At 35.5% G+C, this 14,467-nt stretch overlaps 1 protein-coding gene across 3 annotated transcripts in view; it reads right to left on the minus strand.

The window, feature by feature from the left end:
- Window positions 1–14,467, minus strand: part of MACC1 (MET transcriptional regulator MACC1) — a 79,561-nt gene that overhangs the window by 12,723 nt on the left and 52,371 nt on the right. For all 3 annotated transcript variants that reach the window (XM_017871545.1, XM_017871546.1, XM_017871547.1), the window contains exons 2-4: window positions 10,974–11,096; window positions 7,072–9,113; window positions 2,782–2,970 (exon numbers count right to left, since the gene is read on the minus strand). In XM_017871545.1, coding sequence (XP_017727034.1) covers window positions 2,782–2,970; window positions 7,072–9,113; window positions 10,974–11,088 — 2,346 coding nt within the window. In that variant the 5' untranslated portion in view covers window positions 11,089–11,096. The remainder of the gene's footprint in view (window positions 1–2,781; window positions 2,971–7,071; window positions 9,114–10,973; window positions 11,097–14,467) is intronic.

The raw sequence follows: 14,467 nt of genomic DNA on the forward strand, positions 1-14,467 counted from the left end.
GGAACTGAACAATGAGATCACTTGGACTCAGGAAGGGGAACATCACACACCAGGACCTATCATGGGGAGGGGGGAGGGGGGAGGGATTGCATTGGAAGTTATACCTGATGTAAATGACGAGTTGATGGGTGCTGACGAGTTGATGGGTGCAGCACACCAACATGGCACAAGTATACATATGTAACAAACCTGCACGTTATGCACATGTACCCTAGAACTTAAAGTATAATAATAATAATAAAAAACAATAAAAAAAAGAATGAAAAAAAAGAAAATCGGACAAATGTATTATTGATATACTTAATTCTTTAATCAGCTTGAGGCTTGGTAAAGATTTAATTTTGAGGCCAATTTTGATACTACTATGGCTACTTTACATGGCCTGAAAAGAGGACAAATATAAAATGAAATGAGTTGCTTAAAACCCTGGTCACACCTTCTGACTCTGCAACTTAGTCACCATGTTAAACAGTGATGGACAGAGTGCAATGGTTAAAGTCATGGACTCTGAAGTCAAATGTCTGTGCTCTAAACATGGTTCCAGGACTTTCTAGCTGTGTATGTTTAAGCAAGTTACTTATCCTCTCTATATCTTAGATATTAGTGTCTGCCCCATAAGTTTTTATTGAAAGGATTACATTAGTTAATTTCTGTAATATTTCCAGAACAGTGCCTGTCATGGAGTCAGTGCCAGATAACTCTCCCTAAGACACAATAAAAGTAGAACAAAGGGAAGAGAAAGAAGTTAAAGGAGAGAAAGTAAGTGAAAGAACCCAACTGTAGGCATTGGCACACATAGAAGGCAATTTTTGCAGTGTGTGCCCTCTGAGGAAATGAGATACAGGAAAAAAAGCAGCCCAGTAACCGCTAGACCTGGTTATCTCCCTGCCCCAGTGCACTTCCGCCCGCTCTGCACCCCCTACCCAGAACTAATATCAGTGTGCTTTGAAATCATCTACTTGAATTGTAAATTGATCATATTTAAGAATCTCCTCCCAAAGAGAAAAATTATACAGCTATTTTTTTAGGAGGTTGGAAATTAGCATATATTTACCCATTAGTTAAGTGACCTCATAGGTAAGATTTCTGTAGATTATTTGGAATGACCTTAGGCCAATATACTGTGGATTTTTCTAAGTATTGAATAACATGAATCTGAGTGATGACTATTACTATTAATCACAATAAGTTGAACTATCATAGAAAGTCACCTAGGGGCTTTCCTTTCTCCTTCTGAGTGTTTGTCAGCCTCAGGCAAAGACTTAGTCACTTATGATTTGGGCTCTGCAAAAGTAAATAATGGAAAAGTAGGTGGTTTGCTAGCCTCCATGAAGATTTAGGGGAAGACAAACTATAAACAGCCACAATTAGAAAGCAGCCAGATGCTTAAGGAGGCTGACAGAATAAATAACTCTGATAAATAACTCTCAACAAAACTCTTTCAAAACAGAACCTTATTAAGAAAAAAAGGTCCTGCTTTCAATTAGACAACTTTTTAATCAGTTAATTGAAATGTCCGAATCAGAAGAGCGTATCCCTCATAATATTTGTTTTTCCTTCTCAAAGGCTTCCTATCTTTCATCTCATTCTGTAAACACTTGAGTCCATTTTGTGTACTGAATGCTCTATTATGCTTATTTATAGGCTGTAATGACCTTCTAAGTTTATGGAGATAAATGTAGTCTCTGAGGGGAAAGATATCCTCAGTCTCTGGCTGCTCCTGGCTAAAGAGTCTTATTTTGGAGAAGTCCTGGCTGGAAAGCCAGGCTGCAGGAACTCAGAAACCAGCCTGCTGACACTTCCACTGCAGCTGCTGGAATTCAGCTGACTCGATTTGTCTCTACTTTTCATGCAAAGGTGGCTTTGCCCTGTTCACCCAACTGGAATGGTTGCATCAAAGTAAGAAAATTTTCTCCAAAAATGAATTCCCAGCTCTCTGCCAAAAACACAGTGAAGAATACCTCTTCTGCCCTCACCAAGTCATCTCTAATAAGAGAGAGATTTCCTTAAACATAAATATCTTCAAAATGCTTGTTCATTTAGAGAGAGAGATACAGAATATTTTACATGTGCCCTTCACTGGAATATTTTTATTTATTTAATTCAACAAAAATTGACTCACAGTTCTTTATGGTAATCTAGAGAAAAATATTTAACTTGTGCCTAACAGCATACATTTGTTTTGATAAAAACAGTATTTTCATGGTAAATATTTACTTTGTACTAAGTGCTATCATTCTGCAATTGATGCCTGTAGTTATTGTAGGCAACATTGTGAAGGAGATAATGAAGCTCTTAGGTATCTATTTCTCATCACCAGTGGCTCTATATCCACTTTCTTAATGCTTCTTGTCACTGAGCATTAGTTATCACAAGTGACTAAGTCTATGCCTGAGGCCGATAAATATATATTATTATACTTTCCTCTGTTGTCCTGACTTGATACTGTCTCCCACCTTCAAAATTTACCTGTTTTATGACTCAAGTTCTTATAGCCATCCCCACTTACTGGCCCAATTTGATCAATTAATTCATTGATCAAAGGCCATGAGAATATGAAATCCAAAAGAACAAATATCAATATTTTAAAGGCTCTCAATGCCTTTCAAGAGAGTGTGTCTATATTTCAGACAGTATTGAGGAGTTACTAGCGCAGTGATTCAGTTAGTGGATCAACTTGGACACTCCCGCAGTGAATTCGTGAATGTGGTACGGGTTTGATTACATTAGTGTTACTTGGTCTGCAGCTTTTCACTATTGAATTACACAAACAAGTCTTACCTCAACAGCAACATCTCCAGTGTTTCCTCGATGAGGAATTTCATATGCCTCCATTTGTTGCTTTGTGAGTCGTACTAACTTTTCAGCTAGTTCCCTCCAGCCTTTTCCAAGCTTGACAGCTGAAGTCAGAATAGCAGCTTCTTGGATGAGACGTGCAACTAACCACTGGCAATCCATTTTCAGAAGAGCCTGCAGCAACAATTACATGTCACAATTAAAAGCAACTAACTTGGGTTTTTTCTCTATAAATTGGCCTTTTTATTACATATTCTACAAATGGGAGTCCTTTTTTCACTACATACATAATTGAGTTTTCTAAAGCTCAAGAAGTTGATTCACATTTAAGCAAATTCTATAAGCAAACTACAGTAGACATAACTAAGTCAGAGTTAGGGGAGATTTAGAACTAATTCAGTGGCTAATTATAGGACCTTGGATAAACCACTTAACTAATATGTGTCTTTGTATCTTTAATTGTGAAAAAAGGAAGTTAAAGTACACACTTCCAATGGTACTCTGAAGTTCCAGCAGTCTAATTTATCAATCTAGGATTGGTTATTTACTCATGAGAAATAAAGCCTTGCTCTATGAGAGGACTGGCTACAAAAATTTCTCTAAAGTGTATGTGAACTGGTGATGGTAAATATTGTTCTATTTTCACCAAAATATGACTTAAAACGTCCCAGAATCATATCTGTTGTGAAAAAAAAAAGAGACATTCCTTCAACTTTGAACAAAGCTATTGATGTTTATAAGTTTAAAATATATATATGTTTATTAAAATACTCTCCCTCATCACCAACAGAATGGTATTAAACATAAACTACAAGGTATTAAAGACAAAACACCGGCTGGGCGCAGCGGCTCACGCCTGTAATCCCAGCACTTTGGGAGGCCGAGGTGGGTGGATCACGAGGTCAGGAGATCGAGACCATCCTGGCTAACACGGTGAAACCCTGACTCTACTAAAAATACAAAAAATTAGCTGGGTATGGTGGCGGACACCTGTAGTCCCAGCTACTCCGGAGGCCGAGGCAGGAGAATGGCATGAACCCGGCAGGCAGAGCTTGCAGTGAGCCGAGATCGCCCCACTGCACTCCAGCCTGGGTAACACAGCAAGACTCCTTCAAAAAAACAAAAAACAAAAAACAACAAAAAAAAACACCTAGTCTTCTACAATGCAAAATAGAAAACCATCAGACTCTTACCTAACCACGCATGTTTCAAACAAGTCTACAAGTTTGTGTTTTGCCTTGAGTACTATTTTTAAAATATGGGATTACATCTATCCATACTTCTTCTTTGTTCAAATGAGAAAATAGAGTAGCTCCCCCTTATCCAGGAGACACGTTTCTAGGCCGCCCAGTGGATGCCTGAAACTGCAGATGGTACCAAATTTTATGCACACTATGTTTTTTCCTATACATACACACCTATGGAAAAGTTTAATTTATAAAATAGGCACAGTAAGAGATTAGCAACAATAGTAATAAAATATAACAATCATAACAATATACTCTAATAAAAGTTATATGAATGTGACCTCTCTCTCTCAAAATACCTTATTGTACTCCACTCACCTATTTGTTAATCATGGTTGATGGTAGGTAACCAAAACCACAGAAAGTGAAACTGTGGATAAGGGGAACTACTGTAAACATGCTTTGTAGCCCCTCATTATTTAATGGCACTTTGGGGCTTTATCTACCAATATGAAACAATAAGTAAAAACGAATGAGCAAGTAAGGCAACTATGAAAGTTGATAGCATGTTCATTCCCCTGGAAGTATGCAGTTAGAAGGACTACCCATGGTTTTGATACATAAATGGATCCAAACCTTTATACTGAAGAGTTACAGCCTCAGTGAGAAACAATACTGAGCCAGCGGGTCCCTGGTGGTGCTTTTAGTAATCTGTGGAGTGGGGTTACTATTTTATATTCCAGTTTCTTGTTTTAGAGAAAAGATCTGTACTTGGAGTCACAAAACATGAGTGTAAAATCCAGCTCCACATAGTATGACTTTAGATGCATCACACAATATCTCTATTTAATGATTTTAAAAATTGATACAGTGTTAATTCTACTTTGTCTAAACCTCCATAATCATTGTGAAAATCAAATTGGATGCTGAAGTGCTTTAGAGAGTGTCAAGCATGTAAGGACAGCCAGTCTCAATGTCGAGAGAAGACTGAAGGGTTTGGATCCCACAATCGTTTTCAGCTTATCAGGTCTCTTCCTGCCACCCCAAATTAATATGCAATCCTAGGAAAATGTATATTTACCATGCAAAGAAAGTTTCAAGAGACAACTCTATACCCCATGCTCCATTACCTGCCAGTCAGAGAACCAGGCCTGAGCCTCTTCAAACAGAAATCCTGAAACCTCCACTAAGGCTTGGAAACTCCCCACTTGAATGGACTCTCTACTAGATTTTCTAGCTAGACACTTGAGGCACTCTGATAATTATCATACCCCAAAAAGTACAGGTATGATCAGGCTTGAACTTTCAGACCATCATTAATGACCTTTGGGCATTACAACATTTTTAGGCCACTAAAAGAACAAAAGAAATTATTCTTCCAATTCAAACCTTTGCAGGTGAATATTGAATATGAGCTATGAGAGTTAATGAGCTATTACAAAATGCACATGCAGCTTCCACCAGGTAGGGCAGCTTCTAACATTCAGTCTCCAATAGTTCTGAATGTCCCAGGGTAGGAAAGAATGCAGCACACCATAAAAAATCTATCAACTTAGCAACTGGATATTGGAACTTTTGAATTTCAGCTCCTCTAAGTATCACTGTAGAATCATCAAAAATATTGAAAGACAGATAATGTTATATATATTTATTTATTATATGAATCATTGTTAATGTCACAGATTAAATTTGTCCTCCAAATATTTTCTACTTCTTTTGCATCTTGATTAAAACTTTGCCCATTTGCATGAACCTGCCTATATCATTTTATTTACCTTCTACAGAGCACCAGCCTTTCAGAATTATAATGGTATTTAATACACATACCTACACGTATATAGTACTTATACAAACATTTTTATACACACACACATTACTTTGTTTCATGAAGGCATAGTGGCTTTAAGCATGAAACCAAAAAATGTTTAAATCCCATCTATAAGAATAGGCAGCTATAGGACTTAGGCAAATCGCCTAACTTTCTAAGACTTGGTTTCTTCCATCTGTAAGATGAAGACACTAGCTATACTTACCCCATAGAGTTGTTAATGGCTAAATGAGCACTAGAGAAGTATTGACAATCATTATTTTACACTCATGTTTTAACCATTTTAGAAATATGCTCTTGATATTTTTTATTTGTATAAAATATTGAATTTCTACTTTAAAGGTAAAAAGTACTTTGTAATTCTCCACTGAGCCTTCCACTGGGTTGGATACTACATTAAAGAATTTGACCCTAAGAGTCCTATTTAAACATGAGGATTAAGATGAGAATACTAATATCATTATTTGGGCTGTAATGCATTGCACACATAAGAATATTAAATTTCTAAAGGATATTGGTAATACATTAAAAAAAAAAAAAAGAAATAGCCAGGTGTGGTGGCTCATGGCTGTAATTTCAGCACTTTGGGAGGCCAAGGTGGGAAGATTGCTTGAGGCCAGCAGCTCAAGAGCATCTTGGGCAACATAGTGAGACTCCCAATCCTAAAAGAAAAAAACAAAAAATACCCAGGCATGGTAGCACCTGCCTGTAGTCTGAGTTACTTGGGCAGCTGATCCCTGGAGGTTGAAACTGCAGTGAGTCGTGATCATGCCACTGCACTCCAGCCTGAGTGACAGACCCAGACTTTGTCTCAAAAAAAAAAAAAAAAAAAAAAAAAAAAAAAAAAAAAGAAAAGAAAAAAATCCCACGCACACTGAAAAGTGATCTCTAACAATGGCCAAGTTAGTTTTCTTTAGCTTGCTTTCATGTTATGGAGCCTCTCTGGTATCTTAAGAGCTGTCTAAATATTTGAGAAAGGAAGAGAAGTCGTATCTGAACTGTTAAGCCCAGCACAAACAGAACTTTTAATTTTCTTTTAAAAGATGATCCACTTTTGGGGGGAAATCACAATTGAATCTCAAGTTTAAGAAATCAGTTTTATGATTATGTAGGAAAAACTAATTTGCTATAAAGTATCTTTAATGTATTTAAGACTGCTGAATTTTTAAACATTTCTCCTCTCACATGTTTGGTTATAAATATTGTCAAGTTAATATAATTCTCTATGGCAATTCATTACTATGATCAAGCAATACTCACCACAATAAGTTCATACAGAAACTTCCTTGTATTTCTCTCTGTGTGGCAATCTTCCTTTAACTTCTTTATAACATAAGAAACTTTTTCTGATTCTTTGTCTGCTTGAAATTGGTGAAAATCTTCCAGGGACAGATGTGAGTAACCCAGGACATCAGCTAAAACTTTCCAATCATAAACTTTTTCTGACACCAAGGTTAATACAACTGAGTAGATATAAGTCAACTTTTTTAAAGGCAGGGCAATTTGTTCAAGAAGATTTCTGGTTGTTAAGACACTATCTGACATAAACATTACTTGTTCCTTTGAAATCACCTTGACGTTTTTGCAGTGTACAAGTCCAATCTTACCTCTGAGGACTCCTATATACCATTCTTTCACTTTGGACTGCCCAATAGCTTTTATCTTACCTTCCCCGAGGAGAGCTATTGTGTCCCCTTTGAAATATTCAAGGAAGTAATCAATCTTGCTTTGTCTTAGCACTGCCTTCAGGGTTACCCCATAGTTGGTAAAGTTCAATGTTTTATCTTGAAATGTGGGATATTTAACAAGCATTTTTGGTGATAAAGGAGCAGACTTGATTTCCTCCTTCTTCTGCAAATAGCCTGGCAGATTTGAGAGCCTTTTTAGATTTGGAGTTGGATCAGGAGTAGTGACAGAGAACTGTGCAACTGGTTCACCATTGGGAGGTTCCACCTGAACACAAAAATCAAACAAGTGCATCTCTCTGTGCTCAACTAAAGAAAATAAAAATTGTTGATGAACTATTTCACCTGCTTCCAATTGGTTTTGTTTAATTTCTTTCCTTTCTCCTTCTGTCTTTACTTCAAAATCAGGATCACAGGAAACAACAGAAACACTTAAATCTTGTGGCTTGTCAAGTAAAAATGACTGCTTTCCCCAAAGCTGAAACACGACTGGAGATACGTTTTTTCCGCCCTTCTTAATATCAGAAATTGTAAGTTGTCCTGGCATATAATTGTGTCCATAAACTGTTAAAACAACAGTAAAACTGGGATGGATATATTTGGGTCCATAAATTCCAATTGAGGTGGTTTTGTGGATATAATCCCAAATGGTGGCAACTGGTGACTGAAGAGCTTTAGCTTGTGCAGCAACCACTAGATACATTACCTGACTCAAGTCAATTAGCTTGACTTGGATGGTGTCTTTATAAATGTAGCAGTTGCTTAAAACTTTAAAAGGGCCTTCTTTACCCAAGCTGTGTAAACACACCATTTCTGTCATGACTTGGCTGAAAGGATCCTTTCTCACTTCAGCCCCAATTTTCATCTCCAGCAAAAGGGCTTCCATTGTATTGAGGTTGCCTAACATGATTTCCAACAATGGGCTCACGGTGCATGAAAGATCATGGTTAAGCATGTGTGGCGGATCAAGGAAAGCCCTTAGAGACACCTCTTGGAATTCCCCCACAGCCACATGACCTTGGGGCACATGAACAGTGATGTCTGATTCAGGTAATTGTACTGATCCTCCTTGATGGTTTACTTTGCAAGTTATGGTGACCTCTGCAAGTTGTGTCTGGGCCCATCCAGGGCTCTGACTAATTGTATTCAAATCAAGGCAGGAGCGGGCCAGCTGGCGTTGACTTAACCAAGCCATTTTATAAGCCTCTCGGTCATTTTTAAGCCATTCTAAGTCTTGTAGTAGAATCTGATCAGAGTTATGCATACTGTGATGGGAACGTACTGTGTCGTCTAAAATGTCCAGAAGTTCTGAAATGCTTTTAGATCTTCCAGATTTTCTTGAGGAAGACTGCCTAAGTAACTGATGCACATCAAGTTCATCACCGGAGGAATCAAAAGAATTCCCATTTTCTATTTCTCTAAAGAAAAGAAAAGGATCTTCCTTTAAGATGGAAATATTATTTCTCTTCCTATTATTTCTTAGCTGAGTTATGTCATCCAAAAATGGGTTAGAAGCAGACAGTTGATTCCAGAATGGATTTGTAACTTTGGAAGCATTATTACCATGAAGCGTGAAAGCATCCGGCCGACTGTGAAGCAAGTCTGGATCCTGGCATTCTTGTTATTTAAGGAAAGACAAAGCAAAACAAAGATAAGGTGGCATTCTGAGTTATAATCAAGATCAGTTTTCCCATAGCTTAAAATTCAGGACTTACTTTTCATTTTTCTTTCTGATGTCTAGTCTACCAGCTAACACAAACTCAATGTTAAATTTGGTCAAATTTGTATGTAATGAGAAAAGAATATTTTTTCTACCAGGTTATTTTTTGAACATATGTAATGTTATTTTAAGACATCATGATTTGTAAACTAAACAAATAAATATTTAATAGGATGTAATAATATATTTAGCACATTTTCTTGAAAATGACTCAGACTAGCATGTGTTTGTGCTTTATTATTTTATGTATCATGTTTACAAATGCAAATTTCTGGTCAAACAGAATAAATCAGTTATTCAATTATCCACATTTTTCTAAACATTGGATTGTTGGTCTCATTACATTCAGAATATTAATTTAATGTTTTCCTTTTCAGATAATATTCAATATGTAGAAAATATCAGATACATCTCTTAACATTTAAAATAATATTTAAAACAATATACTAAATTAGAAAGTCATTAATTTATTAGATAATTCTATGATAACTTTCTATTGAAAAATGTTCATAAAATGAACATTTTTCAGGAAAATGAATTAATAAAATGAACATTGAAAATTTAGACCACCACTGGTTTTATTGATCAAAGGAATTTGTTGCACTCAAGATTGCGATGGCAAATAACAATTTTACCACTAGAAATTGAAGCATTATTTCTTTGGAAAGTAAGTGTCTTAAGAATTTGTAACATTAAAATATTTACACTTCTATTATAAGAATTTCTAGATAGCTCACAACATTGAAGCCATTTTTTGTGTGTGTAGAGCCACTCATACTTGTTCATNATATTTAAAACAAGATACTAAATTAGAAAGTCATTAATTTATTAGATAATTCTATGATAACTTTCTATTGAAAAATGTTCATAAAATGAACATTTTTCAGGAAAATGAATTAATAAAATGAACATTGAAAATTTAGACCACCACTGGTTTTATTGATCAAAGGAATTTGTTGCACTCAAGATTGCGATGGCAAATAACAATTTTACCACTAGAAATTGAAGCATTATTACTTTGGAAAGTAAGTGTCTTAAGAATTTGTAACATTAAAATATTTACACTTCTATTATAAGAATTTCTAGATAGCTCACAACATTGAAGCCATTTTTTGTGTGTGTAGAGCCACTCATACTTGTTCATTTCTTAGTAAATAATTATAAAGACTCTGCAGACTTTGTGAAGCTAGTGCTGCTTTTAGAGACAGGCCAACCAAATTTTCAGAAGTTCTACTGAAAAAATGATTCAAGCTAAATGTCAGAATTTCTTTTGTTTAATATACATAGAACCATTGTCTTGAATGAAATGTTTTTAAGTGTTACATGCTAAAAATTAGAAGCTGGATTTTGACAAATAAAGATGGCATTTCTCTTACATTCACACTTTTCTTTAATACAGTATCCCCTAACTCTCTTAAAAACTTTTCTTCTGAGTATCAGGTTAATTTTTTGATGCTCCATGAAGATTTCCTAGGTCGACCAACCTACAGAGAGCCTTTTTGTCCCCAAATTCATTATAGTTATTGCATATAACACTCATCTATTAACAACATTTTTCCTTTTTATAGTATTTATCATGATCTGTTGGTTGCGCTATTTTATTTTGCACACCTTTTAAACTACTTTTATGGTAAAAACAAGATTTTATAATTCTTTCTATCTTCCAAAGCATTTTTAGAGGTAGACCTTCAACAGTTATTGGTGATGAATTTCATGTACTTACATGGACAAATCACAACAGTAATAAATTCCCATACCTGTAATATTGCAACTTTTTGAGAGTTTTCCAGCTTCCATGTCAAACAAATTTGCTTCAGACTTACTTTGTGCAATTCTTCCTGACAAAAAATGTTTTCTTTCAGTGATTAGCATTTTTCCACCTACAGAGTAAATAGATATGTATTTTTTGTAAGCATACATATACATGCTGGCAGAGAAAATAAACTCAAAGACATTATACATATTTCTATAAAGAACTGCATGTGAAAATCCTCTATATAAATCTTCTACTCCTGGTAGGATACTTGACTAAATATGTTAAAATACGTATTAGCACTTCACTAAAAAATGCTCAAATTCCAGATTAATACCAATAAGCAAATCTGGAAATGTATTACTGATCCCATATAAAAGTAATGAATGAGAATCCCAAGGACAACAACAACAGCAACAACAACAACAAAATAGTAAGTCAAAACTCAGTAAATAAACATTTCCTGTTTGGTGATTGGAGGGCTAAATATCACAAACTAAAAATTTTCCCCTAAATCCTTGTATACATTCAATGCAGTTCCACGAAAGATTGCATGCAATGTATATGTGTATTTGTTACTTATTTTTTAATAGTTAAAATTTTATTTATGTCTTAATGGATAAAATTGTATGTATTTATTGCATACAGCATATTGTTTTGAAGCATGTTGTGTTTAACAATACATACAGCAACAATAACTTCTTAAACTATTTTAATATTTATATAGAAAAACAAGGAGCTAATACTCAAGATAATCCAGAAGAAAAGCACGACAGAAGTAATATGCACTACCTATCAGATATCAGCGTTTATTTTAAATAGGCTCTAAGTAAGACAACATGGAAGTGGAACATGAATAGATGAAGGACATAGAATAGAGATCTCAGAACCAGACCCACCCTTATACAAAGGATTGATACATGACACAGGTGGCCATATAGAGTGGTGTGGAAATGGTAGATTATTCATTAAACAGTGATGTTGCCATTGGTTGTGTACGCTTAAAAAAAATTACATTGATTACTATCTCTACCGGTGCACAGAAAATAAATGCCAAAGGATTAAAAAATCTAAAAGTGAAAAAAAACCTTTAAAATTTGAAAGATAATCTAGAGGTTGTCTTTATGTTTTCTGGGAAGGAGAGAATTTCTTAAACAAGGCACATACACTTATGCAATATGCAAATCCTAAAAAATAAAACCACACATTAGAATAAGACATCCTATATATCAAAGGACATCAGTAAAAACACAAGCCAAAACTGGGACAATTTATTTTCATTGCACATGACTGAAAAAGGAAAAATAATGGGATTCCAAAATATATCAAAGATTCCCACAAATCAATAAACAAAATAAAACAGCACTATAGAAATTTTTGAAAAAATTCTGCGAATGAACATTTCTCAAAAAAATGGAAACACAAATGATCCCTAGATAAATGGAAATATGATCAATCTCCTTGGTAATTAGGAAAATGCAAAATGAAACCCTAAGAAACACAATTTTTACCTACGAAATTTGCAAACATTTTAGTCTAGCCACACCAATTATTGACAAATAAGTGCAACAAAGGGAAAGTCTATATATTCATCGTGGAAGTGTCAATATGTGCAACCACTTGGAACTTAATCTGACATTGTCTAGGAAATATGCTTACAGCCTAGTACCCAACAATTCCAATTCTAGTTATTTGTTTCAGTGAAAACTCTGCAGATGTGCATCAAAGAGATATACATGAATATTCATTATATTATCAAAAAACCTTGAAATCCCTAGGATATTCCCCAGAATATCCTTTGCCATATAAGTGGATAAATAAGTTGTGGCATATTAACGCAATGAAGTATCATACAACTATTGAAACAGATGAATCACAACTGAAAGTATGAACACATACTAGTAGTCAATATCTCATGTCTGGGACTCAGTCTTCTTTACCTATATAATTTCTCTTCATCCCATGACAACACTGAAAAATAGGTGTTATAAATATGACTTTCAGAATCTCAGCAATAGAATGTAACTAAACCACAAGGTCAAATAGCAAGTGAGCCACTGACCAGAAGTTACTTGTTCATGTTACAACTACTGCATGCAGCCCATGACTTAGGACGCCACATATCCTATGTCAGACTCAAGGTTCCCAATGTAACTTCTGAGACTGTCCCACCTTCCAGTCCACATTTCCAGTTATTTTTTTAATTATCATTATTTATTTATTTAGAGATGAAGTCTCGCTACATCGCCCAGGCTGCCGTGCAGTGGTGCGATCTCGGTTCACTGTAAACTCTACTTCCTGGGTTCAAGCGATTCTCGTGCCTGAGCCTCCAGAGTAGCTGGGATTACAGGCACCCACCACCAGTCCTGGCTAATGTTTGCATTTTTAGTAGAGACAGAGTCTTGCCATGTTGGCCAGGCTGGTCTCAAACTCCTGACCTCAGGTGATTTGCCCACCTCAGCTTCCCAAAGTGCTGGGATTACAGGCAGGAGCCACCACGCCCAGCCCAGCTACTTTAAACCTTATCTTTTGTTCTCCTTTGTGTATGTTGACCACACCTCCTTCACCTGTGACCCTTACTTTTTTGTTATACTCTTCTTTGTAGTTCTTTACTATTTTCCTTTCAAGTAGTTTATTTTATTTTTTAAAGAAACCAAAAGCCTTTTCTGATCTATAAAAATGAAAGAAAAAATTAAAACAAGATGGAAAAGAGGGAAAAGGAATAAAAGAAAAAGAAAAGGAAAAGGAGGGAATCATGTGTTTCCAAGCATGATAATTAAATAAATCCAAAAATTGTCTCATAAGGTGGTATGCTTAAAAAAATCCAATGTTGCAATAACAATTTTTTCCCTGATTAGGGAAACTACATCCAAAAAATGGGTAAAATGTTGAATTATGCAACATTCAAATTGCACTGAAACCTCAAATTTCCTGGCAGACCTTCCAAATGCTGTGGTTGATTTTACCAAATATAATGTCCAAAATTAAAAGTTTTTAGCACAGTATAAGTAGCCAAAACTTTGAGGTAGAAAAGCTGAGCTCAAGTTCCTCAGCAAAATGCAACAAACTAAATTAAAATGAGGAACAAATGTTTAAATGGAAAAATATTTCTGAAAAGATAAAATATATTTTTAAAAAATCAACTTAGTAAACTACCTAAACACTTTTATTTTTTATGAGGAAAGAGCAAAATGAGCAATATATACTGAGGATTCCATTGAGGTAAATAACCGTTGATATGAAAAATAGTTATAACCAAATGGTATGTAGGTAGAAGTCCTCAACCACATAAAAAGCAGGAATGGGCCGGGCGCGGTGGCTCAAGCCTGTAATCCCAGCACTTTGAGAGGCTGAGACGGGCGAATCACGAGGTCAGGAGATCGAGATCATCCTGGCTAACACGGTGAAACCCCGTCTCTACTAAAATACAAAACTAGCCGGGCGAGGTGGCGGGCGCCTGTAGTCCCAGCTACTCGGGAGGCTGAGGCAGGAGAATGG

Source organism: Rhinopithecus bieti, unplaced genomic scaffold (genome assembly GCF_001698545.2).
Source record: "Rhinopithecus bieti isolate Rb0 unplaced genomic scaffold, ASM169854v2 scaffold_5882, whole genome shotgun sequence".
Taxonomy (NCBI): Eukaryota; Metazoa; Chordata; class Mammalia; order Primates; family Cercopithecidae; genus Rhinopithecus; species Rhinopithecus bieti.